This window comes from Lissotriton helveticus, chromosome 2_1 (genome assembly GCF_964261635.1).
Source record: "Lissotriton helveticus chromosome 2_1, aLisHel1.1, whole genome shotgun sequence".
Lineage (NCBI taxonomy): Eukaryota > Metazoa > Chordata > Amphibia > Caudata > Salamandridae > Lissotriton > Lissotriton helveticus.
This window is the reverse complement of record NC_136059.1, coordinates 1,098,114,065-1,098,141,689: the sequence shown is the minus strand read 5'-3', so window position 1 is coordinate 1,098,141,689 and position 27,625 is coordinate 1,098,114,065. Positions and strand designations below refer to the sequence as shown.

General features: G+C 44.2%; 1 protein-coding gene across 1 annotated transcript in view; it reads left to right on the top strand.

The window, feature by feature from the left end:
- Window positions 1-27,625, top strand: part of FREM1 (FRAS1 related extracellular matrix 1) — a 792,938-nt gene that overhangs the window by 401,486 nt on the left and 363,827 nt on the right. The window contains exon 17 of the mRNA XM_078675906.1: window positions 16,968-17,220. Coding sequence (XP_078532032.1) covers window positions 16,968-17,220 — 253 coding nt within the window. The remainder of the gene's footprint in view (window positions 1-16,967; window positions 17,221-27,625) is intronic.

Here is a 27,625-nt window from a genome sequence, read left to right as displayed (position 1 = left end):
CTTCCCTGGACCGGAAACAAGCATCCTGGGACAGGTTTCGGGTTCATAACCCTCATCAGCCAGGCTATCTTGAATCCAGTGGCAGAGTGAGCAAGGGACCCACGTCTGGGCATACCTGCCAACTCAGGGCGAAGAAAGCGATACCAAAGGAGATGATGGACGGAGCGTTTGAGCAAATCAAACACTCACCCTCAGTCAACTGATCTGGGTTTAATCCATCATCATTCTTTAGCTCACTCCACCACCCCAGTTCAGGCATGGCCACATGCAAGTCAGTCTGACCCTGTGCCTCATGGGAACAGTCCAGCCCGAACTGCCAAGCCATGTCTTCCCTGGACCGGAAACAAGCATCCTGGGACCGGTTTCTGGCTAATCAGCCGTCATCATCCAGGCTAGCTTGAATCCAGTGGCAAAGTGAGCAAGGGACCCACGTCTGGGCATACCCTGCCAACTTAGGGCGAACAAAGCAAAACCAAAGGGGAGGATGGACGGAGTGTTGAACAATGCAAGCACTTACCCCCAGTCAACTGATCTGTCGGGCTGGACTGTTCCCATGAGGCACAGGGTCAGACTAATTTCGGATCAGTTGAATGGGGGTGAGTGCTTGCATTGTTCAACACTCCGTCCATCATCCCCTTTGGTTGTGTTTTGTTCGCCCTAAGTTGGCAGGGTATGCCCAGACGTGGGTCCCTTGCTCACTCCGTCCATCATCCCCTTTGGTTTAACTTTTTGAATCTGCATACATTTTGATATCTGCTTTGCAAGACATTTAAGTGATAAATCCATGAAGTGGACCACACATGTGCAATCTTGTTAGCTACTCAGTTATTCATATATGTTGTGGCATTTTCTACTGTAGGTCATTATGAAATCAGTGACAACCAAACAGAGAGCTACACTTTCACAATCAAGACAGCATAGTTTGCAAATAAGATTGATCTTGTTTTTACTGTTCCATTAAGTTATACGAGATCTTAAGTTGTAATGGCAGAATCTGAGATACATAAAATCTCCTTGGACATGAGGCTACTTTCAGCTCGTTTCTAAATGTCTACCCTGATAGAATTCTTTCAATTTTATCCCATTTACCCCAGTCCTTGAGAGTTGTGAGAGAGATTACATACATATACAATTTATTGATAATACCTCTTTAATTGTGGAACATAGAACTTAACTCTAGAAAAAACAGGACCCACAAAGACAAAAGAAAACAATTTGTTTTAATGGGTTGGTTGCTGAAAAGAACTTAAACTTTATGTAAAACAACAAACTGTTGTCTGGACATAATTACATGATTATCTTGTTTTGATTTATTGCTCCGCAGTTGAATAATTTTACCTAAACATCGTCTACTCCTTAAATAAATGCTCCCCCTTTTTGAGTGCAAATTTCCCTTGGAAATGCCTCCATCTATGAACCTCTTTTTTGGGACCACTCTATCAGCATAATCAAGTGTGACATTGTTTTGTTGGAATGCATCAGTATGAAGCCATATTGATATTTCGGCCAGATGAGAAGTCAACCACAAGATCACTCTTTTGGGGTCGAGCATCCGCATGTAGTTACTGGGCTTGCAAAGATACTCACCTGTGGAGTTTATCAGAACAGCTTTTCTTCGAACAGGCTGAGCATACTAGTCAATATATACAATGAGAGCCACGCTGCAGCTGCATAACCAGGGCATAGATCAACATAAATAATGTAGAGTATCCATGTAAGCACTGAAAATAGTTGCATAGCACAAAAAGATGAGTTTCCCATCTGCAAATTTAGCAGGATTCCTTGTGGATATAAAGGCACCTTGTTCTTACGATTCCCACCCCTTTCACAGCCAAGGTTGCAATGGCATCCTTTATGCCCCTGACTTAAACACCCTAAATGTTTTCTTTTTCAGCAGCTCGCTTTCAACATCCCCTAAGGCGTGAGTCTTTCGCCCCATGTACTTCTTCCATACCACACTTACTTGTATTAAAATGGAAACCATTCCCACAATGGTAAATTGAGTGAGACTAACACTGATAACACACACTTTCTTGTACATGAGGACCCTGTGATTTTCAAAGTTTAAAATGAAAATGTCTGGTAAATAGGATCTGCGATCTCTTGACTAGAATCGTAATTACATTAAAGTGGGGTTTAATAAAAGTTTGTTCTCCCTCATCACGAATGTGAAGTGCCTAGTCAGCACAGGGACACATTGATTCTTTGAGGTCTATTGCACCCAGTACCTTCTGATATTCTGATATTGAATTAATTTATAAATCAATATTTCCATATTTCTCCAGCAAGAGTGCCTACATAAATCAAATTAAAAGGTTCATTAAAAGTTTAGCTACAACTGGCAAATTTACGATTTTGTTAATGAAATGCTGCTTCTAAAATAGACCTTTATAAGAAGCTATAATGTGTTTCTTTAAACCTTATCTGTCCAGTGCCCAAAAGCAAATAAGTCAAAATGGACTTTCCTAAAGACAATGAAGCCCATTCAGAAAATCATTTATGTGACCGGAAAGTAGTAAAACAAGAGTACCCTTTTAAGTTCTCCTACATGTATTTGTCTATCTGCCTGACACATCCAACTCCTTCATCAAAAGTTCAGAGAGGTTCCTGTCCTTTCTGTGTGTCCTAATTGTTTACAAATATTCCCTGAAAATGTAAATTTATTGTCATTTTAGATGTTTTTCGGCCATTTCATGAAGGTGAGAGTACATAAAACAGTATTACAGGAGTGCTACTTTACATTTCCAAAATCGCTTTGTGAATAGGCCCCACTGACATTAGAATGCTCTTGCCCAAAAACAAAGGGCCGTGTTCTAAAAAGATTAATTTGGTCATAAATGTTGAATTCATGACCAGATTTACCTTCTTTATCCCTGCCTCAAATTCACAATAGATTCCTGGTAGGATGTTAATGATTTAAGTGTAAAGAGATTTCTCTCATGCATGTGGAGAACTTCATAGCTTTATATCCCACTCAAAGGTTGAAAAAGTTATTGACTAGCCTTAGAAGTTTCTGTACAATCACAAATATAGCTGTTCATTGGCATTCACAAACTCCTCTCTTTCCTCTTTTCACCTTGAAAGAGATGGATTTTTACTCCTGCAAAGGGCGAATGTAAATTCCTTTCCAGGAATAAATCTACCCCAGATTTTCTTGTGGTGTAGTAGGAGTTTCTTCACAATGAAAATGATTTTCCCCGCAAAGAAAAAAATGAAAAAGTGTGCATTTGGACAGGATATCCTATTTCCACTGCATAGAGTTCTCCACTATGAAAAACATCACACATCGGATATAGATTCCTCCTGGGAATGTGTAGCGATCTCAAATTAGAATGTCAGCCGCGAAAGTCACCACCACCATTCTTAACTACTCCTGATGAGCCTCCGGTACCTTAAAAACAATGGGATTTTTTTTTTAACATATATGTTAGCCATTGGTGGGGACACGAATGGACCAGTAAGGAGCAGGCAATAGTATTACATCATTTAGGAGTTGAAGGTTGGCAATTGCATGAAGATCTTCCAGAATTATCTTTTGGATAGGGTGATGGACAACCGTGTAATGTTTATGAGATGTCATCACGAATGTTAGATTTACAATTTCACCTAAAACTAATGTGGTTGTCGAACGACACAAGTTTTTTTCTAGAACGCAAAGAAAAGATGAGGATATTACATCTTATGTAGCTGCTTTAAGAGGATTAGCCATATCTTGTCAGTTTGAGCAGCTAACGGACTCACTTATTAGAGACCAAGTTGTCGGGTGTACCAGCAGTAAAACATATAAAAGAAAAGGTTTTGACAAAGGAATACAATCTAGAACAGATAATCCAAATTGCCATGAGTATGGAACATACTGCAGTATGGATAAAAGAGATGGAAACAAAACTATGACACTTCTAGGGAAAGCACAAAAAGATATGAAGGTAGAGAAATAACGTGTTTTCGTTGTGGGGCACCAGGGTACATAGCTCCTAGTTCTAGATGGCTGCCAGGAATATACTTTGCAGCAATTGTGGAAAGAGGGGTCATCTAGCTAAAGTGTGCAGGATGAACTAATGAAGGAAAAGAGTACAGGAAGTTAACCAGAATGTCGATGATGCATGTGAAAATATTCAAGATGCAGTCTTAACTGTTAAGGAACAGTGAGACTTAAAGAGTGACAGTGATGGAAAAGCTTCAGAGCAAATGGAACGCACTATTAAAACTGAAAGTACTGACAGATTAGAAAAACTACATTGTCTGGTCACCTTTGATAATAAGTCATTAAAAGTGCTTGTAGATTCAGGAAGTCTTTATAATCTAATATCCAAGAAAACATATGGGGACACCTCACCGTTTGTGTTGGTTGCTGCTGCTGGCTCCTGCAGCTGTTCCTTTATTCTACGATTGCGGTACCCGCTCCGCGGGTCCCGCTGCGCTGCTCCTCTTCAAGGGACACCTGGACTGTGTCTGTGGGCGAACTGATTGCTAGCTGGGCTGCGAGCGCTTGGGGTCCGGACTTCGTTTCCCAGAAGCCCCGGTTCCCCGCGCCTCCCGTCACCTGGCCGCTCTCCCTGCTAGCCGAGCCCCGCCTCCACATTTGAAAAGGTGCTTGGAAGCTGCATTCACTGGGACACCTCACCGTTTGTGTTGGTTGCTGCTGCTGGCTCCTGCAGCTGTTCCTTTATTCTACGACTTGCGGTACCCGCTCCGCGGGTCCCGCTGCACTGCTCCTCTTCAAGGGACACCTGGACTGTGTCTGTGGGCGAACTGATTGCTTGCTGGGCTGCGAGCGCTTGGGGTCCGGACTTCGTTTCCCAGAAGCCCCGGTTCCCCGCGCCTCCCGTCACCTGGCCGCTCTTCCTGCTAGCCGAGCCCCGCCTCCACATTTGAAAAGGTGCTTGGAAGCTGCATTCACTGGGACACCTCACCGTTTGTGTTGGTTGCTGCTGCTGGCTCCTGCAGCTGTTCCTTTATTCTACGACTTGCGGTACCCGCTCCGCGGGTCCCGCTGCGCTGCTCCTCTTCAAAAGACACCTGGACTGTGTCTGTGGGCGAACTGATTGCTAGATGGGCTGCGAGCGCTTGGGGTCCGGACTTCGTTTCCCAGAAGCCCCGGTTCCCCGCGCCTCCCGTCACCTGGCCGCTCTCCCTGTTAGCCGAGCCCCGCCTCCACATTTGAAAAGGTGCTTGGAAGCTGCATTCACTGGGACACCTCACCGTTTGTGTTGGTTGCTGCTGCTGGCTCCTGCAGCTGTTCCTTTATTCTACGACTTGCGGTACCCGCTCCGCGGGTCCCGCTGCGCTGCTCCTCTTCAAGGGACACCTGGACTGTGTCTGTGGGCAAACTGATTGCTAGCTGGGCTGCGAGCGCTTGGGGTCCGGACTTCGTTTCCCAGAAGCCCCGGTTCCCCGCGCCTCCCGTCACCTGGCCGCTCTCCCTGCTAGCCGAGCCCCGCCTCCACATTTGAAAAGGTGCTTGGAAGCTGCATTCACTGGGACACCTCACCGTTTGTGTTGGTTGCTGCTGCTGGCTCCTGCAGCTGTTCCTTTATTCTACGACTTGCGGTACCCGCTCCGCAAGTCCCGCTGCGCTGCTCCTCTTCAAGGGACACCTGGACTGTGGGCGAGCTGATTGCTAGCTGGGCTGCGAGCGCTTGGGGTCCGGACTTCGTTTCCCAGAAGCCCCGGTTCCCCGCTCCTCCCGTCACCTGGCCGCTCTCCCTGCTAGCCGAGCCCCGCCTCCACATTTGAAAAGGTGCTTGGAAGCTGCATTCACTGGGACACCTCACCGTTTGTGTTGGTTGCTGCTGCTGGCTCCTGCAGCTGTTACTTTATTCTACGACTTGGGGTACCCGCTCCGCAGGTCCCGCTGCGCTGCTCCTCTTCAAGGGACACCTGGACTGTGTCTGTGGGCGAACTGATTGCTAGCTGGGCTGCGAGCGCTTGGGGTCCGGACTTCATTTCCCAGAAGCCCCGGTTCCCCGCGCCTCCCGTCACCTGGCCGCTCTTCCTGCTAGCCGAGCCCCGCCTCCACATTTGAAAAGGTGCTTGGAAGCTGCATTCACTGGGACACCTCACCGTTTGTGTTGGTTGCTTCTGCTGGCTCCTGCAGCTGTTCCTTTATTCTACGACTTGCGATACCCGCTCCGCGGGTCCCGCTGCGCTGCTCCTCTTCAAGGGACACCTGGACTGTGTCTGTGGGCGAACTGATTGCTAGCTGGGCTGCGATCGCTTGGGGTCCGGACTTTGTTTCCCAGAAGCCCCGGTTCCCCGCGCCTCCCGTCACCTGGCCGCTCTCCCTGCTAGCCGAGCCCCGCCTCCACATTTGAAAAGGTGCTTGGAAGCTGCATTCACTGGGATACCTCACCGTTTGTGTTGGTTGCTGCTGCTGGCTCCTGCAGCTGTTCCTTTATTCTACGACTTGCGGTACCCGCTCCGCGGGTGCCGCTGCGCTGCTCCTCTTCAAGGGACACCTGGGCTGTGTCTGTGGGCGAACTGATTGCTAGCTGGGCTGCGAGCGCTTGGGGTCCGGACTTCGTTTCCCAGAAGCCCCGGTTCCCCGCGCCTCCCATCACCTGGCCGCTCTCCCTGCTAGCCGTGCCCCGCCTCCACTTTTCAGCCCACGTATTTAAGTTAAGTGCAAACCCCGCGGCGCGGGAGCGCGCGGGAGCGTCCCGGGAGAAGCCCAGGACAAGGGCGGGACTGTCTGTGGCCGTCAGGGGCCGAAGGAGGCTGGGCTGGGCCCCTGTTTACATTGTATTTTGTTGATGTACCCCTTTGGTGCTGTGTAATTGTGGTTATTGGATTAGTCTGCTACCCCAGGTCCAGCCGTCAAGATGTCCAGCCTACTCCCCTCAAGTGTGGGTGTTTCAATCCTAGGACCTCTCGATAAATATTTCGAGAAAGCACACAAGGAGATAGATAAGGAGCTACTTTTAGCTGAAAGACGAGCCGAGCGGCATCGTTCTATTGAACACCTTAAGAAATTTCCATTGGCCACACATCCAGATTCAATCAACTCGCAGGAAATGGCCGCACAAGGGGAGACGGCTAGCGAATTGGATATGGTTAGTTTGGACTAAATTCCCAGTATATTTCGGGCTCCAAATATTTCCCCTGCATGTTCTCTTGTTGGTAGCGAGGCCAATACAAACAACATTTCCTCTGCCTCTGTTTCAATTAGCCTTATAGATCTTAACACCCCAGTCACCCAGACTGTGGCCCAGCCCATGGTTCCAAACCTGCACTCAACCCTTACCAATTGCTCGCTTGCCAGTGTTGGTCCTCGTAAGAACAATATGACACACATTAATAGTGACACTGGTATTAAGCCTAGTAAAACTAAAAGGGTTGTGTGCTCCCCACCTAGAAAAAAAAGAAAAAAGGGTGGTGTTAAAAGAAAGGGTAGCAGTTTACAAATCTCCTCTCCCCTTGGAGCCAATCCCACCAACGAATTTATGGCACTCCCCGTGGTTGAGGCTCCTTTAGTTAATCCTTTTAATTTGAGTTTACCTGAGGTTGATGCTACTGGGTGTAATAAGGAGTACTTAGTCATTTTTGAGAAACTCCTAAAATCATACATGTTACCCCTAATGGAGCGTGTCAAGATACTGAGTGAAAAAGTGGATTGTCTCCTGGCCCCTGCTGCTTTACGTCACCTTACGAGCCCTGATAGGCAGCTTATTCCACCTGCTAAGCCTATCTCACCCCCTAAGTCTAGTGTCATTCCTATTGCTTCTAGCAATCCTTCTAAAAAAATTAATACAAATAATTATAACATTGAAGGAAATACCCAACGTAAAACCCTGGATCTGGCATCTAAACATCCTACTGTAATTAATATGGCCAAAGAGAAACCTATGGTGGGCCAGAATAAGCCATCCTCTGATGGAATAATGCCACCAGCAAATCAAGGGTCTGTAAAACCTGTTAACACCGCTTATAGACAACCTTTAAATCGTAGGAATATTGTAGAACTCCCCCCTGATTCAGCAAATGTTGTCATTATCCTGACGGGCGTGCCCCCAATTGCCAATGGGAACCGTGAAAACAATGGCAACTTAAAAAATAGAGTCATCTTCTGGCTTAAAACTAACAGACCCCTACCTGCCCATCTAAATGGGGAAATTGTTTCAGTCAGAAGATGCAAGTGGGTGGGCCTTCGCCCCAAGGATATAGAGGGCGATACTGTGATTATCAACTTTAGGGATCATAGAGTTGTTCCCCACCTCACCGATTGGTATGTGGGAAATAATGAGGGAGGGATTTCTACGCGGAATCTCAGCTATTTCTACCCTGAGACCCTGCTTAAACCATCGGGTCAAATTCGCTCTAAAAGAGAACACCATTCACTCAAATGGACCAATTTTACCCCCAGCTTTTATGGCCCACCTATCAACCCGGAGTCCCTGTTTCGTTCATATGCACAATCTACTTATAATAGCTCATCATTTACCCCGAACTGGACTAATCCCAAGGCCCAGTTTTTTGGTTTCCCCCCCACAACAGTTTCTTCTCAGTTTAGCCTGCCTATAAATTCTTACCCGGCCCCGAACAAACAAAGTAAATATGCTCAGCCCAATGAGAATTGGAATATCCCATTGAGGAATTTTTATGAGCCCCTATCGGGGCTGGAGTATAATGATTGACCAGCTATCCTAACTTGGGTCAAAGAGGGAAATATAGATTGTGCGGGTAATGTACATGCCCTAGATCATTTACTCTGTTATGTTAAAATCTCAAAGGGTCTGTTACCCCAAAGTGTTAAGGGGGGTTTTGCCTTTCTGTGCGGGTCTACTGATGTGGATTTGGTACCTGAACCAGTGTTACCTGTTGACTTAACCATTGAGAGCGCTGATTCAGTCTCAGGTAATCAAGGTGGGCTCCCCTGTAATTATACTGCGGACATAAGGAGGGACGTTGTTTCTACAGATAGAGTCGTCCCTTTGCAAGAAAATGTCGCTCCCCACTGTAAAGTAGCCCTCTCTACTGCTGAAGACCTACTTAGTGCTTCAGCAGTCAGAAATGGTACAATTCTGGGTAGTTGGAATATAGCTGGTCTGGAGTCGCGAATGTGCATACCTGACTGGATCAATTTTATACGTCAGGGCGATGTTTGGTCCTTTCAGGAAACCTGGGCACTCCTATCAATATTCCTCACTGGCTACCTGAATTTTAGCAAACCAGCTATTAGAGGCCATAGAGGTCGAGCAATGGGTGGTTTGTCAGTTTGGGTCCGTCAGTATGAGGGTGTGACTGCAGAGGAAGTTTATATTGACAGCCCCGATATACTGATGGTTAGTATTAAATCTTCTAGTGGGTTGAACATTTTGCTGATTAATATATATGCGAGGGGTATCCAGGGTGGTAGGGTTTCACCATCCCTCCTCCGTCTGGATGATTTCTTAAGTGATGCCACGGAAGTTGGTCATACGGTTGTAATGGGTGACTTTAACACATGTTTTGAACCATTAGGTATGGATGATGGCCTGTTAACTGAGTCCGAGGATTTGGCTTGGGGGATCCCTAAACTGGAATTAGCCCCGATTAAAAAATGGTCCCAGGCGGCTACTTTCATTAAGGGTTTGTGTTTGGATCAGGGTCTACGTGCCTTAAATGGTACAGTGCACTCTGATAGGTTGGGCAATCACACCTTTGATAATGGCAGACATAGCAGCCGCATTGATTATGTATTAGTGGATGTCAGATTGTGGTCTATGGTAGTGGATATGGAAGTCAAGTCACGTCCGGAAAGTGACCACGATCCACTGGTGGTGGAACTTAGGGATTTCAGTTTCTTTGGGCAAGCTAAAGGCTTGTCCAACCCAGTCCAGGATGAAGTCGTACTCTCCAATGATATGAGGAGGGTACGGTGGCCAAAGATCTCTGTCGATGTTGAAGCCCGTAAAAAGATCAGATCTTTGGTCTCCAATTCATTGGCCGAAATCTCCAAATGTGATTCACAGGAGGCTATTAACACAATCATTACTGACACACAGAATAGCTTATTTAAGTCATTAAAAAATTTCTTTACAAAGTTTGTCTCTAAAAGGGCAAATCGGGGGAAATTAAAAACTTCCAACTGGTTTAATGATGAGTGCCGAAGGACTCATGTAGAACTGTTTAAAGCTATAAAACTTAAGAACCCAACTTTAATTAGGTTGTGTAGAAAGGCTTTTAATGTTGCCAAACGTTCCGCTAAGGCAAAATGGGACGACGAACGATGGTTATCATTAACAGAGGCATGTAGCTCCAGGAACATGCAACGGTTTTGGCATCTTCTGAAATGGGGTTTGTCGCAGGATGACCGTCCAAGCCCAGCCTCGGTGGATCAACAAAAATGGGTCCGCTATTTTGAGGAACAATTTAGGTGCCTCAATAGCGCGCAGGACAATATCTGCTGGCCACTGACGGTTGATCCTCTAGAATTTACGGCTAGAGATGTTGAACTAGTCTTGAAATCTGTTCCAAGGGGAAAGGCATCTGGTCCTGATTGTATCCCAGCGGATTTATTCACACAGGACCATGATCTATGGGTACCTTATTTAGTACAGTTGGTTAACGCCCTGGCCACTGGTGCTAGGGTTCCCGAGTCATGGGCAGGTGCGGAAATCCTGCCAATATATAAGAAAGGTGATCGGTCGGTTCCATCCAACTACCGGCCGATCAGCCTTATAGACGCGGTGCAGAAAATCACAGCCCGCCTTGTTCTTGCCAGGATCCAGGAATGGATTGATGAACATAATGTTCTAACCCCCCTTCAAGCTGGTTTCAGGTCGAATGTGAGCACCCTAGACCAGGCCTTTCGTTTTATGCTCCTTTATTGGAAGACGGTGTCTTTGGGCAAGGGCAACCTCTACGCAGCCTTTGTGGACTTAAGGTCTGCTTTTGACCTCGTCCCTAGAGCTGGGTTGTGGAAGGGTTTATTAGATCTGGGTATGCCATCCCCCCTTGTACGCCTCCTTGTGAATTTACATTCATACACCTATGCCCAGGTTCGCTGGGGCAAACCAGGGGAGGTGACGGATAGGTTCCATGTGGCCAAAGGCGTTAGACAAGGGTGTGTCTTGGCTCCCACCCTTTTTTCCCTTTATATCAACAAGGTTACTAAATATTTTGATAATTACTCTACAGACGCCCCGTCCTTAGCTGGAATGAAAATCCCCTTGCTCATGTTCGCTGACGACACTCTCCTGATTTCTAAAACCAGAAAGGGTCTGCAACAAGCCCTGTCGAGGTTTGAGTTTTTCTGCAGCGAGCATGAGCTCGAGGTGAATGTGACCAAGACCAAATTTATGGTTCTAAGAGGACACAACCAGGTCACCACAAGGGTTACTTTGGGGGGTACCCCCCTGGAACAAACCAAGTTCTTCACCTATTTGGGAGTTACATTTAGTGAGACCCTAAGTTGGTCACACCAGGTTGAGCTAATGGCTTTAAAACACCTACAGTTAGGCGGTGCTCTGATTAAAGAGCACAAAGGCTCATTCACCCGGCCAATTTTACCTCTAGTTAAGATTTATGGCTCAAAGATACTACCTTCAGTCCTTTACGGGGCTGAATTATGGGGCTTTAGCAAATTGGATCCCTTGAGAACAGCTCAAAATAAATTCCTCAGGGTAGCTACGGGTCTGCCACAGTCAACCCCGCGGATCCCGCTTCTTTATGACCTTGGGTGTCACCCAGTGGAGGACCAAGCGAGATTTCGTCCATTGGCATTCTGGCGACGTCTGTGGTCAATGCCGGAACTCCGCTTTTACGCCAAGGCTTGTAAGGAGGTCAAAGATCTGTCTGGCTCTTTAAAAATAGGTTGGTTTAGGGATTTAAGATCTACCCTAAATGTTCTGGGGTATGGTGACCTGTGGTTAGCTCCGGAATCTGCAATCTTCCCCTCCAAAAAAGAATTAAAATTGCACTATTGGGACTGGGCGGTTCATAATAGACATTTGCGCCTGTGTCCCAGCAGTCTTACTAGTCTATTTATTGATTTTAAAGACGTTCCCAAGTTTGAAATATATTGGGACATGATAACAAAGCCAATGGATCGTAAATTATTCCATCAGTTTAGATGTGGTTCGTTGCCATTAAGGGACTTCACTAAAAAGTGGGTGACTGGTGGGATTGGTCACTGTCCGAACTGCCTTGGTCAGGGTGAAAGTATACACCATTTTCTGTTTGTTTGTCCACTGTATATTGCACCAAGAGCCAAGTGGTTAACCCCGGTATGTAGAAGCTTAGGTACCCGCTCCGCTATTGAGGCCTGCAGAATTTTAAGAACCAATCTGTCCCCATTAATTGTTGTGGGTGTTGCAAAGTTTTTGGGGTGGGCTTGGATTCTTAGAATTAGGTTTATTAAAACAACCAACTAGGGGCTCAACAATGTTTTAATGTTTTTTTGTTCTTTTGTAAATTTTTATGTCTACGTCAATTTTGTATTCATCTTCAAGAAGCTTGTATAAGTGATTTGATATGGTTTTAGATGTTTTATGTAGTTTATATAAATTTTACCGATGTATATTGTAAACCTATGTCTTTTATGATGCATCAATCGAATAAAGACTTCTTGACTTGACTTGACTTGTGGTCAGAGGTAATGTATCACTGGAAAAACCTGACATTAATGCTGTGGGTTATGCTGACAAAGAATTGAGATTTTGGAAATGAGATGGATGACCATTAGATTAAAATCTGAGGGTTTTCAGGGGCTCGTTTATATGACCAATTTTGGATCGGACCTCTTGGGTTGGCACCATCAGAAGGATCCGAACATTATCATAAATCCTAGTGCTAAGGAACTTGTCATGGTAATTGAGGCGATGGCAGTTGTGGACACGGTGATTGATGCTGAGAATAACTTAATATCACATTACCCCAAGGTGTTTACAGAGGAGTTGGGGTTCTTGAAAGGATTTTCTCACAAAATAATACTGAAAACGGAGCTAGACCTATTGTCCATAAAGTGAGGAATGTTCCTAATATAATGAGGGATTTGCTATGCAAGGAATTGGATAAATTGATAAAACAAGGGATAATAGAGCCGATAGAGGCATCTGAGTGGCTGGCTCCTGTGGTGGTGGCACAGAAGGAAAGTAGGGAGATTTGGCTTTGTATTGATTTAAGAGACTTGAACAGGAACACATGGGTCGACAGGCAACCACTTCCCAACATTTCTGAGATGATTTCAGTTGAGAAATGACAATTGAAAAGGAAAAAGGTGACATATTTAGGACATGTGATAGGTGCCATAGGCATCAAACCAAAAGAAAGTATTGTCACGGCGATTGAAGAAACTCCAGAACCATCTAATACAGCTGAACTAAAGTAATTTCTATGATTAGATGAGTACTGCTCAAAATATGTAAAGGAACTTTGCAGAAGTTGAAGAACCATTGGGATCTATCATGAAAAAAAATGTAGCATGTGAGTGGCATGGATAATGCAGGAAACAGTTTGATGAGATCAAAATAAACATTGTGCAGGCACCAATACTTCGACATTATGAGGTGACTGGAAAAACGTACATCACAACTGATGGCAGTGGAGTTGGATTGGGTGCAGCGTTAATGCAAGTTGTGAATGGGGAAGAACGAGTGATTGGCTTTGCATCTAGGAGGTTAAGAGGTGCAGAGATTTCAAATTTTAGTGATCAAAAAAGAAGTCCTAGCTTGTTGTTGGGGAATTAAACATTTTAGATTTTACCTATGGAACATGCCTTTCAGAGTCAAAATTAACCATAAAACTCTAACCTATCTGTTTTAAGGGAGGAAAAGGGTTGGAAGGTCATGTTACTCCACGCATATCAAGGTGGATGTTGTCTGAGCTTGATTATAATTTTGAAGTCAAATATGTGAAGGGTTGTAGGAATGTCATAGAGGACTATCTATCTAGGCTCCCTGTGTGTAAAGGAGAAGAGGGAAAGTGTAAGGAGATTGATGGCGTGAAAAAGGTGAGACTGCACTAGGTGGGCCAAATGGGACGTAGCAAGTGTAAGAGATTTGATGTTGAGTGAGGTCAAGGATAGAGTTGAACAGGGAAGGAGTGAGCAAGATGTGATGATTGGGGAGAAAAAAGAGTTTTACATGGTGAAAGATGAGTTGAGCCTGAGTGAGGGAAGAAAAATGAGGAGGAATTGAATCGTACTTCCTGCTGATATTGGTACTCATATAATTGCCATTGCATATGAAGGCCATCCGGGTCGCAACATGACTAAGAGAAGGATACAATATTCTTACTGGCAGCCTGGGATGGACAGAGATATTGAGAAAGTAGTGAAAATGTATCATGCATGTGCAAATAGTGATACAACTAAAATGGTGAGACAACCTCCCTTAGAGTGTGTTGATGTTCCCTTGAGATCATGGGAAAAATTAGCTGTTGATTTTATAAAGCCAATTAATTGTCTGGGTCTGAGGTGTATGTACATTTTGATAGTGATTGATTATCATACCAAGTGGTTTGTGGTGGAGACCTTGGAATACGTTAATACTGCAAATGCTATTGAATTCTTTAAGAAGATTTTTATGGAGGAAGAATTCCCCTAGACAAATGCCTTTTCTAGGGAGATGACTGACTATCTTGCTAAGAATGAGTACTGTCCATGAGAAGGTGGGTGTATTTAGACCACAGGCTAATGGTTTAGTAGAGTAGGTGAATCAGCAGGTCATGGAAAACATACAGCTCATACACTAATCGCCTTCCATGGATGAATTAACTGAGGAAAATGGTGTGGTCACATAGAACAACTACCCATTCTGTAACTGGTGTGTCGCCATTTGTGTCTCTGAAAGGGAGAGAGCCAGGGAGAAAGGAGTGCCCTGTCTAGTCGACAGAATGAGAGATGTATAGGTTTATCACAGTGGAATCAAAGAAAGGGTTAAAGAACACGGCAAAAGAGTATTTTAATACAAAACAGAATGTAAAAAATCTGTGGATGAAGGAATGAGATTGGGTGGTCTAAGGAAAGGAGGAATGTTATGGAAGGGTAAGAGCAAATACTCTGATCCTCACAAAGTGAGGAAAGTGAAGCGTAATGTGGTGATTGTGGATGATGAAACTGCATGGAGTTTTGGAAATGTGTGTAAAATCAACAAAAATTGTGAAATTGCCTTGTAAACTGGCAAGATTTTCAGTGGAGTATTTTAGTGTTCAATACAGTATTGTAAATGTGCATTTTAGAGTTAAATGTTATGCCTAAGTAGTTTCCAATTTTAGTAAATCGGAATAAGTGTTAAGTTTTATTTAATTTCAATATTTAATTATTTACTCTAAGGGGGAAGATGATGTAGAGATCTTAAGGTTGGAATGCCATCCGTTTAAGGGTGACATCAGATTGGAATGTAAGGGAGTTGAAGGAGATGAATGATTGAAATGAGACCGTTGTCTCAAGATGGGCGTGCGATGGAATAAAGAAGAAGAAGAAATCCTGTGTCTAGAGCTTCTTTACAGAATGTCTCATGACATTCCCAGTAACACACATGGAAATCTGTGCCTGGCACAGCTTTTCATGCATATTCCTGGGAAGGTTTGTGAATTCCAGAAAGTAGGAAATCTGCAGTTGCATGCAGGTGTATATCAACAAATGCACATTTCCAAACATGGAACGTACCTGCAAAGAGCTAGTCCTAACGTGCAAATACTGTTTTGCTGTTATTTTCCAATCGCTGTTAAATGTGCAGTAATGTATGATTACTCATGCCTGTTTTACAGTTACTGAACTGTGGAATTGCAGTGCAAAATTCACAAACTTTTAATTGCCCATATCTTTCCTTTGCCTGAGCAAATGGAAGTCTCCGTAGTCAGGGCAACTCAAAGCCAGAGGGTCTGTGTCTAAAAAACAAGAGTTAAATTATTGCATTAATAATGAAACAATAATTAAAAGTGTGTGTCTAGTTGTAAATTAATAGTTTCTACCAGAAAACTGAAGCAGTATGTCTGATCATTTGTCAATGTGGTCTTTTACTTCTAATTTCCATTATACATAATCACAAGGTTTATTTTATATTGCATATATTTGCAATTTTAGGCACAAGAAAAAGCAGTGATATGTCCACCATGACACAATGTTTGAGGAACTGTCAAGCAAAGTATAAAGCACAGATCTTTAGGTTACAAGGCCAGCAAACTAGGCATTATACCATAGTTCCTCCCCCAGCCTCCCCATTTGTGAAGGTATTTTAATGGGCCTGAACTTGCATATCACAATTGTTAAAGCCAGCTCCACTGAGGAAAGTGACATCTCCTGCTTTGTGCTGTACCTGCATGACTAACAACAAACCTTTTTGGGCTGTTTCCTAAAGTGAACATTAGAATACAAGTGACAGATAATGTGTAGGTACATTTGTAAATTTGGGAATATATTTGACATAATCTCTGTTCCCATTTGTGTACAAAATGATTGAGAGAGACGAGTGTTACTCATTTGAAGTGTGGGCTGCCTGAACTTTGTCACAGATGCCTAGCCTGAATAAGCTTGAAGAAACCAGAATGTGCCATCTGAGTGTACACCTGCCATAGCTGTATCATGAAATGATCTGTCTGCCAGTCTTACCTCTTGACGTCTGCCAACTGGCCTTGAAGCTCAGATACTGTGCATTATTCACACACTGTGCATATTTCACCTTGGGCCGAGATGCAACCAATATAGCCAGAATGCAGTAACAGAGGGTCTCATGTCCTAATATTCCAAATAAGAATGTGCAAATTGCAAAAAGTTACGATTTACAATTTTGTATTTGGAATGTACAAAAGTATGTTTGGTAGAAGTGGTTTTGTTATGCGCACCAACTTTTATCTACCACATCTATTGGTAGTTTGTGAAATAACCTCTGTATTAATAAGTTGGTTTACAAACGTCTTGATTGACAGAGGTCTTAAACTAGAGACTTTCTCATAGTAAAGTGCAACAATACCTTAATGTTGCTATCATGCTAAAGAACTGGTCCCTTTTGATTGCTAAATGCTTCCCTTTATGTGGTTTGTGGTAGGTGCTGCCTGTGAATGATGAGCCTCCTGTTATGAAGGACGGTCTCCTTCCAACCCTACAGTGTCTGGAGGGAGCGGAAGTAGTTATCACTTCTGAGTACATATATGCCACGGATGCAGACAGCGACGACATGAGGCTGATGTTCATGATTGCTCGGCAGCCACGCTATGGAGTGGTGCAGAAAGAGGGAGTTGTTGTGGATCGCTTCTCCCAAGCAGATATCATTTCAGAAACTGTGACGTACCGACACACAAGTAAGTAAAACGTCTGACGGGTGTTATATTCTACAGTGGGATATATGGGGGATGGTTGGCACTAATTGTGTTGAAAAAGCCTGTTGTTTGCTTAGTTATAGATTGTTGAAAAATCAGATGCTTCATGTAATATATCAATTGATACCATGCCAGGCAACTGATTCTCAGTCCTGATGATGATCCCATATTTTTTACTGGATTGAAACGTTGTCGACATAAACTCTGATCCATTACACTATGCTTTGTAATATTTTTGTTTTGGGTGCAGTAGTGTTTTCAGTTTTATAAAAAGTGATCTAAAGGTGTTATTATAATGTTGGCCACTGTTTGCTTGCCTGTATATGTCTATATGTTTTTTGTTGTCAGTTTTTAATACCTGGTTTTCTGTGCATTTTAGTTTTTTTGCTCACTGTTTGCGGAAGCAACCGCCAAAAACAGTAAACTGCTAAAAGATTTGGTGACACCTAAACAAAGTCACCATCCCTTGTGGGCAGATTTTGGCGGATGCTTACAAAACATCGGAAACCTTACCTTTGCCTAAAGAGCCGAACTCAGTCCCTATAGGAAAAGATAGTGTTCCAATAACTAATAGAGAAGTAAAAACGGCTGGCTTAGTAAAAGCCCCAGAAGGCTTAAATATTAACTCTACTAGGGAAAATCCACCGAATAAGAACACTAAAATAAAGTGCCCGCATATAGACCTGCCACCAGAGGCAGCCCCCTATGTCATAATTCTTACTGGTGTTCCAGAAGTGGCAGCAGGGAAGAAGGAACCCTATCTAGAATTAAAGAACAAAGCAATCTATTGGCTAAGAAATAATAGACCACTGCCACTTAACATAAATGGTGAAATTATGTTTGTGAGAAGACTGGCATGGGTTGGGATTAGGCCAAAGGACATAGAGGGAGATGTTCTGATTATCAATTTTAGGGATCGAAGAGTAGTTACCCACATTGTGGACTGGTATGTGGAGAGAGGAGGTGGTGGAATATCAACCCGCGACCTGAGCTATTTTTACGCTCAATCCCTAGTAACCCTTGGTACATCTAGACCCCTTTGTAAGGCTGGGAAGACCTTCAGCCGCATTCCACTAGTTCCAACTCCTCTGATTGATAGCAGGCAGGAGGCTTGCTACCCTCCATCATTTCATGCAGACAGGCCCCGCTTATATCAAAATGAGAGAGTACAGAGGTCTGTTCATACCCCTTTTTGGCCCATTCCCTTAGAAAATTGCTACGAGCCACTAACAGGCCTGGACGATCAGAATTGAGATACGGGGAAAAATAGGGTCCAGAAAATAACACTGAACGTCTCTGCTCCATTGTTAGACGATATTAATCAACAACGGAGAGTATAACCAGGCAGGGAGCCGTCTGTAATCAGGAAGGGAGAAGAGCAGGATGCAGGGACCACACACTGTCTGGATGTGCACAAACCCTATAATTCCCCTACGGTCCAAAGGGATAAATTGGCATATGAGACAGAGCCAGCTTCTCCCTCAAGGAGGGTAAATACCATCAGTAATACAGACGATGTTACTCCTCCCCGGATTTTAAGACCTATTTACAATCTTTTATCCTGGAACGTCGCAGGACTGGCTAATAAAATCTCCTACCAACCTTGGTTAGACACAGTCCACAATTATGATATAATCTGCCTTCAGGAAACTTGGGCTGCGGACGAATTACATATAAATGGTTTCCAGACTTTACATACACCTGCAAGCATAACTACCCAAGGAAGAAATAAATGGGGATTGTCCACGTATGTTTCTATGGCAGCGGGAATTAAAATTTTAAAGTTTCATTCTACAGAGTTTTTATCAGATTCTAAGTATCAGTTGGGGCCATGTTAAGAACATGACCATAGTACATTTTTACAATAATGTGCCTAAAAACAATATGGAAAATGTAATGGATAAATTAAAGAGTAGCTTATCTACTCTACAGGATCACCTACGAGGCGAGATGGTTCTGATCTGGGTGGGAGACTTTAACTGCACTATTTGTCCGTATGGTTCGACTGGCATGTGCGGCCTAGCTGAACACAAAGAGGACACCCCCACCCATTTCATTCATTCCAAACTCGGTAATATCCTCAATACCATGATATTTTATTTTAACTTGTCTTTTATAAATGAATTATGTACCCCAATTATTCCATTTTGTCCAACCTTCAACGGTAGGGGATGTAATTCAACGATTGATTTTACACTTCTAACAACCTCCCATGCGGGTTTGATATCCTCGTGGGAAACCCTTCCACTGATCTTTAGTGACCACTATCCCATTTCTTTTAACTTAAAACTCAGAGGACATAAAAAGACCCGGAATGAGAAATCCTTATACAGGCCGGAAATTAAATTGGCTTCCAGAAATGAATATATGATTAAATGGGACAAGGTGGAGCCAGTGGGTTTTCTCAAAAACTTGGAATCGCGAAGATCTATCTATCTGTCTATCTTATAAAGAGGACCCGTCAAAAGTAGTGAGCTCATTTATAAAAATACAAAGTGAGTTGAAGAAGTTACTAACGAAGGAATACCGATTAAAATCTAACAAACCGCACGGCTGGTTTGACAAAAGCTGCACTAAAGCACATATTATACTGAAAAGGGCATTGCACGCATCACCTAGATCCCCACTTGAGATCCGGAAAGCCAGAAAGCAATACAAAGCGGCAGTTAAGACTAGGAAAAATCAACTGAAGAAAGAGGCCTGGTCTGCTTTGTGTGATGCTTCCAAAAGAAGGGATAACACCGCATTTTGGAAAGCTGTAAATACCCCCTATTTAACGAACAGAGACGGAGATATTATAGACCAAGCCGTTGATGGGGAATCGTGGGTCAACCACTTTACGCGCCTTTACGATAAAGTGACCCCCTCAGACTATGTAAACCTTGGAACGGGGATGCTGGACACATATTCTGATACTGACCCATCTAGGGCATTCCCCTTAGACATTACTTTTAATTGTGGGGAGGTCTTAAAAGCCATTAGCGAAAGTCCATCAGGTAAACCCCTCTGAGGCGGAAAGCCGGAGGTTTTGTTAAACTTCACTATTTTAAAACTGTCACGAATTATTACTGCTTTTAAAATCACAAAACGCTCTTGCTCACCTGGCTGAAAGCGCTGCTGCTACGCGCTCATTCAGACCCCCACCCTCAGGGAAACGACATCAGCGCCAGCGCGCCAAAGGCGGAGCCACGCCCACTGCGAGGCCACGCCCACCGACCGACTACTTAAACGCTTGAAAGCGCAACGATCTCATTCATTGAACCCCTCTGAGGCGGAAAGCCGGAGGTTTTGTTAAACTTCACTATTTTAAAACTGTCACGAATTATTACTGCTTTTAAAATCACAAAACGCTCTTGCTCACCTGGCTGAAAGCGCTGCTGCTACGCGCTCATTCAGACCCCCACCCTCAGGGAAACGACATCAGCGCCAGCGCGCCAAAGGCGTAGCCACGCCCACTGCGAGGCCACGCCCATTACATCCTTTACAAATGTGTCGACCTCCCCAGCGCAGCGGACGAGCGCAGCGGGAGCGCCGTTTGCGCGCCGAAGGCGCGCCTAAGGCAAGCCCGTCTGCGCCCATCCGCGCACGGCCGGGTCCAGGGCCAGAACCCCTGCCCGAATCCCTTCACCCAACTATAAAGTACTCCCGCAGAGATCTACTGAGCCTCAGACCTCCCCCACCCTCCTGTGATTACATCTATAATCTCAAGGGACCTTTCACCTGCTGCCCCTCATGTAAACCAGTGCAGCTCACGCTACCCTCTAAACCCAGCAAACTTGCCACCCTTAACTTTGCCTCTTTGAATTGCCGTTCACTACCCAAACATGCGACTCAGATTGCCGACATCATAGAAGACCATGGAATTGATATACTCTTCCTCACGGAAACATGGCTCGGCCCTCATTCTCAATCTGACATGGTCCTAGCAACCCCACAGGGCTACTGTATTCAATCCTTACCCCGTCCTCTAGGCAGAGGAGGCGGGTTAGCCATCATTCATCGAGAACACCTCCACTGCAAAACCCACGACGCACAGATTACCGACGCAGAAAGTCTGCACTTCTCTGTCACACTTAGCGCAACCACCTCCCTTTCAGGACTCCTCATTTACCGCCCTCCCGGTATCCCGGGTCCCTTCACCTGTTCGCTACTGGACTTAGTCACAACGCAAGCCCACTCCCTATCAAACTACATGATAGTTGGAGACTTGAACATCCACCTAGAAGACCCGGCCAACCCGGTAGCCCATGATCTGATTCAAGATCTAGCGGCTCTCGATATCCATCTTTTAAACTCCGGAGCCACCCACACCAAGGGCCACCTTTTAGACCCCGTATTAACCAACTCGTCCTCAATGCTTGCCAAGGAGGCCTTTCCCCTCCCCTGGACAGACCACTTCTTGGTCACTTTTCAATTACCGGGAACCTTCACGACAAACCGTACTCCCCCTACCTTCAGTAAGGATAGGACCTGGCCCAGACTCTCCACGGACGATTGGGCTCAGACCCTGGAAAAAAACATCCCTGCCCAGGCCGAAGACCCAAATACGGCTGACAAAAGATTCAGAGACTGGATTACCGTCTCCCTAGACCTTATACTTCCACTCAGAAATAGAGAGAATAAAAACGGCAAACATGGCTCAGCACCATGGTACTCCGCAGAGTTGAGAACACTGCGCAAAAATTGCAAAAAGGCCGAACGACTCTGGAGAAAGACTTGGCAACATGCCAACAAAGAAGCCTACCAGTCTGCGGTCAAAATTTACAAAGAGGCTATCAAATCAGCCAAAGCTTCCTACTACAACACACGTATACAAGAAGCATCCAATTCAGCCCGAGAATCTTTTCTGATCGTCAAAGAGCTGACCAAAGTCCCCTCCACCTCCTCCTCCATCACCCCTAAAGTTGACAGAAGCAACGAACTAGCCAACTTTTTCAACGAGAAAATCACCCGGATCCTGGCTTCCCTTCCTCCCCCCTGCTCCCCCAACCTCACGGAAAGTAGCACTTCCCCCGAACCGACTAAAAGCATCTGTCATTCTACGCTTCAGACTTTCCGACCTGTCACCCACGCAGAGGTTGAGCGAACCTTAGTTAAAATGAAAAGTGGTTCCCCTTTAGACCCAGCCCCTATCAGGTTCCTCAAGACCGTAGCCTCAGTAATCGTCCCCACCATTACGGACCTTATCAACTGTTCCTTCTCCCATGGAACCGTCCCCGACAGCTGGAAGAGTGCTGTGGTTAAAGCACTCTTAAAAAAACCCCAGCTAGATCCATCAGACCTGTCCAACTATAGGCCAATATCCCTACTCCCAGGCATTGGCAAAGTCACCGAGAAATTGGTAAACATCCAATTATCCCAGTTCCTCGAAACAAATAAACTGCTTCGACAATCCCAAACCGGTTTTCGTCCAGGCCATGGAACTGACACCGCACTCCTTGCAGTGATCGAAGAGGCAAGGGGCTTACTAGATTCAGGAGGATCAGTGGCAGTGATCCTCCTGGATCTAAGTGCAGCCTTCGACACGGTTAACCACCGTGTCCTTCTGAGTAGATTGATAAATGCAGGACTTACTGGGACAGCTATCAAATGGATCGAATCCTATCTTACAGGACGCACCTTTCAAGTATGGGATGACAGCCACCACTCATCCACCCTCCCACTCACTAGCGGCGTCCCCCAGGGCTCCTCCCTAAGCCCGACGCTTTTTAACGTTTATATGGCCCCCCTCGAGGACGTGGTAACACCTTTTAACATCAAAATGGTGAGTTACGCTGACGACACCCAACTAGTCGTCTCCCTGTCCCAGCTGATTGACCATCCTGAAAATCTTACCAACTGCCTCATAAACATCCACAACTGGATGAACGAATCATCATTGAAACTGAACGGGACTAAGACAGAGGTAATGTTACTCGGCAAACAATGGACAACCATCCCTTCCACGATATGGCCCGATGTATTCAGTGAAATCCCCCCCCCCAAATCGGAAATCAAGACACTCGGGGTATGGCTAGAGCCACAGCTTACAATGAAGACCCAGGCAACCAAAACTTCGGGCACATGCTTTGGGCTAATGCGTAAAACCCGTAAAATTCTGCCCTTACTCCCACCCATGTCCAGAAAGCTCCTCATCCAGGGCCTAGTGTTGTCCCGTCTGGACTACAGTAATCTGGTCTATTTGGGAGCCCCAGAGGCTACCTTCACGAAACTCCAGCGGACACAGAATGCGGCAGCACGCATGATTACCAACACCCCCTCCAGGTTATCCGCCAAGCCAGCCCTTAAAGCCCTGCATTGGCTGCCTGTGCGCCAAAGGGTGCACTTTAAAGCAATGTGTATCACACACAAGCTCTACAACGGATCTGGCCCTGCGATCCTTAGTGAAATGATCACTCCTTATACAGCAACCAGATCGCTACGATCTCAAAATGAGAATCTTGTCTGCATCCCCAGATTAAAAAAAGCCCGAACAGGAGGTCGTCAATTCTCAGTTCAGGCGGCCAAGGGCTGGAACGCACTCCCTCGCGCCCTCAGACTGGAATCCAACTTCCTTGCGTTCCGAAAAAAACTAAAGACCCATCTGTTCCCCAAATAATACCCCTCGGTTACCTACCCTCTCAATGGGATTCAAGTTACATAGCGCGGGGATGCCCTTGGGTCACCAGGCGCTTTAGAAATCGCTAAAATAAAATAAATAAATAAATAAATAAAGCTCCGGGCCCCGACGGAGTCCCAATAGATGTTTATAAAAACGCAATTGATTTGTGGGCTCCATTGCTAACAAATGTTTTAAATAAAGTAAATCAGCAGGGGCTTATAACCTCTTGGACGGAAGCTATAGTGGTCCCAATTTTTAAAAAAGGTAATCAAAATGATCCCACCTGCTACCGACCAATTTCATTGCTTGATGCACTAATGAAGGTAGCAGGTCGGATAGTTTTATACAGGATTCAATCATGGGTAGAGGAGAATGACATTATATCAAATTTACAATACGGATTCAGAACGGGGAAAGGAACAATAGAGCAGGGATTAAACCTTGCGTTAATAATATCGAAGTATACTCAGGCCAAGAAGGGAAACCTTTTTATTGCCTTTGTTGACCTGAGTTCTGCTTTCGATTGCGTTAACCATGATTTTCTATGGGCAACATTAAGAGATATGGGTTTGGACAGACAAATTCTCCAGTTTATTAAAGAACTCTATAGGGGAGCAGGCGCTAGGGTCCGTTATGGCAGACTGGGTGAGAGCTCAGACAAGTTCCCTATTAAGAGGGGTGTGAGACAGGGGTGCATTTTAGCACCCCTTCTCTTCAACCTCTACATAAATTCCATCATCCAACATCTCAGGGAGTCTCAGCACGGTCATCCAACTATAATGGGAACATCAGTACCATTATTTTTATACGCGGATGACGCTGCTATCATGTCCCGCACTAGGGTTGGACTGCAGAAGGCTGTTCTCAAATTTGCTAATTACATGACAGATAGAGGACTAAAAATTAACATCTCAAAAATATACACAATGTCATGTGGCCCAGGGTCTAAGAGGACATCTTGTCCTATTTTTCTTGACGGTATGCGAATTGAGTCTACAGATAGATTCTCCTACCTGGGCATACAATTTGATAGAAAAGGCAGCTGGCAGCCTGCTGTGACTGCTAGACAGCTAGCCTTCTCTACGACTATAGGCGCCCTGAACAACTTTGAGGCAAAAATAGGGGGTAGACCAGTGAGAGAGCTGATCCACATCTATAATGCTAAATGCGTTTCTACAGCTGTATATGGCTCAGGTCTCTGGGGAACGAAAAATGATCAAATGATCCAACACAGCGAAAACCAGTTTATACGTCACCTACTGGCTGCACCAAAATCAACTCCCACCTATCTTGCACATATTGAACTGGGTTTGCCTTACATATCCGATATCATAAAAACTGCGCCCATATTACTATGGCACAAAGTCTGGGTCACCCCCGAGACCTTAGTAAATAGAGACTTAATAAGTGATTGTCTTAAACTCGACAGGGTAGGAAACATTAAATGGTTAACCAATGTGAAGAATATGGTGACCAAGATTGGGCATTTGGAATTTTACACCAGCCCATTGAGCATGGAATTGGTGCCCAGAAAATCAATAAAAAAGATGGTTTTGGACCACCTAAATAACAAGAGGTGGGGCATGGAAAAAATCAAGCCCACAGTTATCAGATACCAACAAATCACCACCTCTGAAGGGCTCCAGTGGTACCTTATGTCCAATCCCAGCTGTTATGCCCGAATGCTACTTTCCCATTTTAGGTTTGGTACTTTCTTTCACCTGATTACTTTCCCTCACCTTAATAATTGGGCTATGGAAAATTTGATTTGTCCATGTGATGACATATCCCTTCAGTCAAACATCCATTGTGTGCTTTTTTGTACATTTTACCAGGCACCACGGAGGGCTTTTCTGAAACCCATTTTAAAGCAGTGGGGCATCCGCACTTGTAAATTAGCCTTTATTAGACTGCAACAACTAGAAATTGATTCAGTAATTTATGCAGTATCTGGTTCTTTAAAACTTGTCATAAGATTCCGGACTTCAAAGAAATAACCATGATGATTAATCTCACTTTAGATTGTTCTTAACTGAAAACACCTTGTTTTAACTTATTTATTCTTGAATTTTAAAATCCTGTATAATCAATTTTATGTCTATGGCACCTTGTATTGTAATGTATGCTTTTATGATTTTCTTTTAAAAATCGAATAAAGCTTTCTGAATCGGAATCTGCTCACTGTTTGTTTCAGTTCCTTGTTTTTTTGCTCTCTTGGTCTTTGGTTTTTGAAATTATTCCGGCTGGAGTAATTCAAATTTTTGTTCGAATTGTAGTAAAAAAATTGAAACCTCTGAACATTAAATGTGTTTATGGGACTGATTTTTTTTACACAGAAAGACTGTATTTAATTTTTTGGTAAGGGTATTCATTTCCCATCTGCTCTGTTTACATATCATATTAAATGTCATGTCAGAAAATATGCACTATTTGCAGCTCTGAGAACACTGAATGAACTAGAAGCTATGACTTTTCAGAATTCGCTTTGTAAAGCCAGAGGTACCAGGTCATTAGTCAATATTGGCAATAGGAGTATGTGAGGGATCACGCAATTAGGTTTCTGAAAGGGGACTTGATTATCTCTGGCAATTGTCAGGTCCTTCCCAGAAAGTCTTTAAGAACTGTTTCCGGAATTCGTTTTTCACTTATACTATTCATGGAGGTCACTCCTTCACCTTCTGCAAAGCTCTTAACAAATCTTAGATTCAGTCTCCTGGCCTTGTTGTCTATATCCTCATTTTTTCTTTTTCTTTTCCTCTCGGTCAAGTCAATTGAAAGTAAGTTCCAGACCTTCAGTCTTCCTTTCTACTTCTTTAACTCTTTTATCAAAGCCTTCTGTTTTCTGGTCTATTAGTTCTAATTGCTCACAAATGTCTGCAATCTCTCTCCCATTTGTCTCTCCTTTGAAATTGAACTCTTGCACTGCAACTGGTCTTGCTGCCATAAATCGATCATATCTGCCAGGGATTTAAACGTTCTCGGTCTAACAGCTTGAATCTCTTGTTCTTTGTCAGCATGCTGTCTATAACGCACTTCTATATGCTGATAGCCCAAGAGCTGAACTTTTCTGTTTGATGCATGCAACCTTCTCCAAGGAAAAATAATGATGTTCTTGTACTAGTTGATAAGGGTCTGCTCTAAAATCTGAGTCACCTTTAGATTCTATATATTCTCATGTTTCAAGGGTCTTGACACCCAAGACTAATTGTTGTGAAGTGGAGTCAGAATCCAGTATAAAGTCAGATTTGGTTTCAGTCTCTTCCACCTTGGTCTCCATGTCCTGCTCTACTTCTGGTTGTCAATTTTTAGAGCCCATTATGGAGAACCTATGCAGGAGTTTGGGTCAAGACAAAAACAAAGTCCATGTGAGTTGGGTAAGGATAAGTGTTCTAGATGATTTCAATAACTACAAATTTCTCTGATCAGTGTACACGTCTGTAGTGAGTTTGGTCCGTAGAAAGGAATGTGTCCATTCTTCAAAAGGTGATTGTATAATTTAAGTCTGCAGGTGAGAATTAGAAAACTCAGTTACTGGGTGAATCTGGCCAATGCTTGGATTTTGCTGAGATAAAACACCTCCTATAGCACTATAAAAAGCCTCCAGGTGAACAATCAATTACAATTTTACATTAAGATGCTATAAAATAGTTTTCCCCCGAAAAACACTGCCTTAAAAAGCAAAGTGCCTGATCATCTACTCCTTCTGCAGTAGTAGCAATAGATCTTATGATCACTGAAAACTGAAAAACTATAATAATTGGCAAAGCCCACAAAACTCTGAATAAC